The 6,459-nt window shown below is 45.1% G+C and overlaps 1 protein-coding gene across 1 annotated transcript in view; it reads left to right on the top strand.

Moving 5' to 3' along the window:
* Nucleotides 1–6,036, top strand: part of Ccs (copper chaperone for superoxide dismutase) — a 14,377-nt gene extending 8,341 nt beyond the window's left edge. The window contains exons 5-8 of the mRNA XM_031384969.1: nt 1,670–1,802; nt 5,376–5,453; nt 5,524–5,627; nt 5,736–6,036. Of these exons, the coding sequence (XP_031240829.1) occupies nt 1,670–1,802; nt 5,376–5,453; nt 5,524–5,627; nt 5,736–5,889 (469 nt within the window). The 3' untranslated portion in view covers nt 5,890–6,036. The remainder of the gene's footprint in view (nt 1–1,669; nt 1,803–5,375; nt 5,454–5,523; nt 5,628–5,735) is intronic.
* Nucleotides 6,037–6,459: the final 423 nt, after the last annotated feature.

The following is a 6,459-nucleotide window of genomic DNA, read 5'->3' as shown; positions in this document are numbered from 1 at the left end:
TCAATTGCTTGATTGAGCAGGAAGGTCAAAGTGGAGCACAGAGGCCATGGTAGAGGACAGTTCACATGAGGTAGCCTGAAAACAGAGAAAAAAAAGGTCAAGGGAAGAGGACAGGCAAAATCCAGCCCTCAAGGACATTTCCCTATGGATCTATTTCCTCTAACAAAGCTCCACCTCCTACCCTTTACCACCTCCCAGTAATGCCAATGTATCATGAATCCATCAAGGGATTAATCCATTGATTATGTCAAAGCCTTCATGGTTTACACATCCAGAAGTGTGCTTTACAAATCTTCTAGGTGGTTGTCAGTTCAATCAAATTGATAGTTAAAATTAGTCATCACAAGAACATTGCTTTCTTGCTCAGAGATTTTCTGTTCCCTACAGCTCTCGAGAGCCCTCTCTCAGGGGAGTGCATCCCCTCCCTGTTCTTGGAGTTAAGCCCTAAGATGAGTTCTCATTCTGAAACCTAGAGAAAACACAATTCCTTCTTAGATCTTCTCAGGACTCCATAGTTTGTCTTAATTTTCTATCATTTTTGTTTGTTTATTTGAGATAGTATCTCAGATAGCCCAGGCTGGCCTTGAAGTTTTGGTCTTCCTTCCTCTCCCTCTCAAATGTTGAGATGATAGGCAAGGGTCACTGTGTCCTGCTTTCTATCTTGATGCCAGTTCACAGCTTCCTGGCACAAAATCAGTGGAGCTATGGTACAAGCTAGGCATTCCAATCCAGTAGAACTGTGGTCCAATTTGAACATTGCTATCTCCAGGCCCCAGATCAAAGGTTCCAAACTCTCAGACTCTATTTTAACCCTGTCTCAAAAAACCAAAAAAGAAAAACCAAACCAAACCAAAACAAAACAAAACAAAACAAAACCCTGAGTTTATTTTTAGTTAGGAGTGCTCAACCAGTAAAGTGTATGAAAGTGTTGTAGAATTGTGGGGCCAGGGAGATGGCTCAGTGGTCAGGGTGCTTGCTGGCCTTTCATAAATGAATGCAGTTCCCAGCAGCCATGTTGGATAGCTCACAATTGCCTATAAGTTCCAGATCCAAGGGATCCAACACTGTCTTCTGGCCTCCAAAGGCACCCGTACACAATGTGGTATAAACACGTATCTAGAAAAATAGACATATGAAAAAAATAAAGATAAATCTGTGGAGCTAGGCATCGTGGTGTACACCTTTAATCCCAGCATTTGGGAGACAAAGGAAAGCAGAGGCTGTGAGTGTGACCTAGCCTGATCTACACAGTGAGTTCTAGGCCAACCAAGGATGTATGTAAGAACGCACAGAAATAAGACATGGTGGTGTGAAGACTTCACAGTCTGTGTGTGTCTGTCCTTCCTTCCTTCCTTCCTTTATTATTTTTTGAGACAGGGTTTCTCTGTGTGTAGTCCTGGCTTAGAACCTGCTCTGTAGACTAGGCTGGCCTCAAACTCAGAGATCTACTTGCTTCTGCATAAAGGAGTGTGCTACCACTGCTCAGTGCTTATGTGTGTGTGTGTTTTTAATTTAAATTTATTTATTTATTTATTTATTTACATCTCAAGTGCTGGCTCCCCCTTCCTGGTCCCCACCTCACAGAGTCCTTCCTCTCCCCCTTCCTTTCTCCTCTGAGAGTGTGCCTGCCCCCCTGTATACCTCTCCCCTGGCACATTGTTTCTGGCAGATTAGGCACATCCTCTCTATTGAGCTCAGACAGGGGCATCTCTGTTGACGAATGGATACTACAGTCAGTCTGCAACTTTAGGGAGACCCTCTGCTCCAGTTGTCGGAGGACCCACATAGAGACTGAGCTTCATGTTCGCTATATGTGCTGAGGGCCTCGTTCCAGCCTGTGTATGCTTTTGGTTGGTAGCTCAGTCTCTGAGAACTCCCAAGGATCTGGGTCAGTTGACTCTGTTGGTCTTCCTGAGGGGTTCCTATCTCCTGCCTTTGTTTCTTAATTCGTCTAACTCATCTTTTAGACTTTTAACAGCTCTGTTGTTTTCTAATGGTCAAGGTACCCCCTCTCTGCTCTGAGGTGGGATAGACCTGTTCTTTTGAATGGTGCGTTGCACAATGCCATGCTTCTGCTCAGCATGTAAGTGATATTGCCTTGAATTTAGTGCCACTAATATTGGGGCATAAAGTGACAACTTTTTATTATTGTTGGAATCTGGCAATTGCCACTCAAACCATATGAATACCAATCTCAATTAAGCAAGTATAGTTTATTGAACACACTGGACATCCAGGTCCACAAGAAGAAAAAACCAAATTGTGGCACGAGTCTGTGCTCCTGGTAGGCTATTTATAGGAAAATGGGTTCAAAAGTTAGCACACAAGCAGTGAAGGGGTACAACACTTTTGGTTACCTAGATCAAGTATTATCAGCTAACTTTTAAAGCTGATTGATCCTGAGTGAGGTAAGAAGGTGGACAGATGGTGAACAGGGAAATTTCAGAGCTTTGAGATAACAGGATACAAGTGATTCAACCATAACTTTTTGGCTTATTAGTAGCATTATTCAGTGTCAGAGTAATAACTATGAACTTAATTTCATCTTCTGAGGAACATGGAGTCTGAATACAAAATGGCTACATTTATGTTAAAGGGAGCAGGCCTCCACAATTATCTCCCAGTTTTTCTGGGACAGATACCTGGGTGCCTCTGGCTCAGTCTCTTGGAGCCTGAGTTGTTAGGGAGTTCAACATGGGAAAGATCCATTTCCCCAACGGCATTAGCAGTTGGCAGTGTTGCTGTTGGCAGGCCTTGGGTCCTTGGCTGTGTAAGGCTCTCCTAGAGCAGCTCACCACACATAAACTGGCATCTCCCAGGACACGAGAGAGTAAGAGTGCACCCACATGGAAGAAAGGTTCATGCTATGATCTAATCAAGGAAATGATATTTGCTTCAGTCCACACAAAACTGGGTAAATCACACAGACTATGAATACAGGGAGGGAGGGCGTCCATAGGCTTTCTGCCTCCTTGGGTTTTAAAGGATGGTGATGAGCTCTGCATGTGGACAAGGCTGAGGCAGGTTGGCAGCTTTGGCAGAGGAAACCATCTAAGTCACAACAGAGCAGAAATGTTCCTAAAAAGCAGAAGACTGCCTTGGGACTTGTATCCTCACCCTCATACCCTACTTGGGACAGGGGATCAGAAGTGACCAAGGAAACAAAACCAGAGAGGATTGTCCCAGTTACAGCAACACATGCCTGTAGTCATCGCATTTGGAAGGTAGAATATTAGGAGTTTAAGGTCAGTCTTGGCTTTAAAGCAAACTCCAGGCTACCCAGAGTTATATATGACCTTGTCTCTAAAAAAAAAAAAAACCCAAAAAAACAAAAAACAAATAACCTTCCCACAAAGCAAAACAGGGGGTAAAGACATTTGTTGCCAGTTCTGACCACCTGAGTTTGATCCTAGCAACTTACATGACAGATGGAGAGAACTGTCTCCTGTGTGTTGTCTGATTTCCATATGCTCATGTCTGAACATGCATAGACACACAGATACACACACACACATACACACTAAATAAATAAAAAGTAAGTATGTAAATAAACATAAAAATAAAGAGCCAAAAAGTTCTGTATGTAGTCTGTATGTAGAGCATCTACTTAGCATGTTTAAGACTCTAAAATTATTTGATTTTTTTAAAACCATTTGAACCATCTCTCCAGAAGATGAAGTAGGAAATGAACAAGAATGTAGTAATGCAGCCCAGGATTAACAAGTTTCTTTTTTATCCAGATGGCATTAGGGTCAGCATGGGAAATGACATCCAAGCCTGGCTGTCTCTTGCATACATACTAACAGTGTCCGGTGTCTCAGGTCCCATCTATCTCACCTCCTTTAGTCCTCTGAAATATCAAGGAGACTTTCCATGCTGTATGTGAAACCCCCTTGGTTCCCCAGGACCCAAGAGTGTAGGCTGTGCTCAGCATCCTGCAGACATGAAGGCCTCTGACCAGGTCTACCTGCTGTGTGTCTAGGGGAGGGATTGAAAAGCCTGCCTTTCCCCAATTCCCTTTCAAGATCATGCCTTCAGTCACTTTGCTTGGCTTGTTCTTCAGCCCCAGAAACAATTGACAAGGTCCCTGTCATCTTCCCCACCTTCAGCTCTCCACTATTTTAAGTCTTTAGCATAGGGCATTGTGACAAAGCACAAAACAAAGCTAATCAACAGCAACAACAAAAAACCAGGTGCCAGCTGTGTCAGCTGTGCCTAGAGACAAGATAAAAGTTGAAGCCAAATTTCCGTTTGTTTGTTTGTTGTTGTTTCTTGAAACAGGGTTTGTCTATCTAGCTTTGGCTGTCCTGGAACTCACTCTGTAGACCAGGCTGGCCTCAAACTCATAGAGATCTGAGTGCTTCCCAGTGCCGGGATTAAAGGGATGTGCCACTATGACTGCAGAAGGCACCGACACTCTTCACTGCTCAGCAGTGAGACTGTGGGGACCAGCTCACCCTAGGCCAGACATTTGTGTCTGCTCATAAATCAAGTTGGGAATGTTTGATTTCTACAGATGTAGGTTTCTGAGGCTCACTACTTGGGTCCTGTCACCTCAAAATTCACTATCAATTCTCCTCACTCTGTTCTCTAATGACCTTTTATTTATATTTTAAAAGGCTTTTAAAAGCAGGGAGTTGTGTATAATGCTCACTATGTCTGGCAGAATGTTTTACATTGTGTGTGTGTGTATGTATGAATGTATGTTTGTTTATGTGTGTTTTTATGTACACTTACACACACACACACACACACACACACACACACACACACTCCAGAGGTTGACTTTGGTTCTTTATTGCTCTCCATTTTAATTTGAGACAGGGTCTCTTCATTGAAACTAAAGCTTGCTGTTTTCACTAGACTTGCTGAGCCCCCAGGATCTGTCTCTACACCCCTAGCACTGGAATTATGGTCATGTACCTCCATGCTAAGCTTTCACCTGGGTGGGAACCTGAGCTCTTGCCCCCAATACTTTCATAACATCCATTGAGCCACCTCCCCAGCCCTATGGCTTTTTTTTTTTTTTTTTTTTAACCTTCATGGGAGAAGTGGGCAGTCTCATATTTCTCCCCTCCTGTTCCTTGAGGCTGGGAGTTAGAAAAAGAATGCTTAAGTCTCAGGGAATGGAGGCTGGCCTAGAGATCCCAGAGCTCCTGAACATTTGGGCTTAGGAAGGGACAGGAACTCAGCTGACTGGGGATGGAAGCCTAGCTTGGCAATAGGCCTGTAGGGAAAGAGGTTGAGTCTGACTGGGAATGCTGGTTCTTTGTAGCATGGTGGCTTTCTGCCCAGGACTTCACTCCTAGGAAAGGGAGTGGCTGGTGATCTCTTGAGTCTGTAACTTTTCTTTCCTCTATGGGGTCTCATTTCAGCACCGGGGAGATCTGGGCAATGTCCAAGCTGAAGCTGGTGGCCGGGCTACTTTCCGGATAGAGGATAAACAGCTGAAGGTGAGATGGGAAGAATGTGGGGACCCTCCTTGGAGGAGAATGGAGACAAGGCTGTGGTTTCCCTTCAAAGGTGTGGGATGTGATTGGCCGTAGCCTGGTTATCGATGAGGGAGAAGATGACCTGGGCCGGGGAGGCCATCCCTTATCCAAGATCACAGGGAATTCTGGGAAGAGGTAAGTGATGCCACCCCCAGCAGGAGGCAGTGATATGCCAGTGAGGCACATGGAACCCTGAGGCGGCCTAGAGGAGGCTTATGCTGACCATAATACATCCTTCCACAGGTTGGCCTGTGGCATCATTGCACGTTCTGCAGGGCTTTTCCAGAATCCCAAGCAGATCTGCACCTGCGATGGCCTCACTATCTGGGAAGAGCGAGGGCGGCCCATTGCTGGTCAAGGCCGAAAGGACTCAGCCCAACCCCCTGCTCACCTCTAAACAGAGCCTCGCACCAGATGGCTCGGTCCTCCTAGCTGAACATCTTCTTGCAGAGGGAGCTGCGGGCCCTTGCTTGTACAGGCCTAAGCACAGAGCAGATAGGTGGTGTTGTTCCTGAACAAATTAAATTGTTACTTTCATATGGCATTCTGTGTGTCTATGTACTTTAATGGGCTTGGCGAGTAGAGTCTCTCTGCCATCTCTATCCAGAGCTACCCATTGGCTTTGGTACCAAATAAACTTTAAGTCCACATATATCCTGCATACTCCTCATCCTCTTTGAAGTTGATAAAGGGCCATAGCAGTCACATGTCTATGTGTGATCGCCCTGCATCCCTCACTATTAATGAATAGAACTAAAAGACCTCTAGACCTTTCTTGGGCCCAACGTCCCCAGGAAGTCATGGCTCTAGCATTAGGTCCTGTCGAAGGGTTAGGGAAACCACAGTGGCCTTTTTTGTCTTCTTTTGTCAACTGAGCATCAGGAAAAAAGCTAGCCCTGCCAGGCAGTGGTGTCGCATGCCTTTAATCCCAGCACTTGGGAGGCAGAGGCAGGCAGATTTCTGAGTT

The sequence above is a fragment of the Mastomys coucha genome, unplaced genomic scaffold, assembly GCF_008632895.1.
Source record: "Mastomys coucha isolate ucsf_1 unplaced genomic scaffold, UCSF_Mcou_1 pScaffold21, whole genome shotgun sequence".
Taxonomy (NCBI): domain Eukaryota; kingdom Metazoa; phylum Chordata; class Mammalia; order Rodentia; family Muridae; genus Mastomys; species Mastomys coucha.
This window is presented reverse-complemented; position numbering and strand designations above follow the sequence as displayed.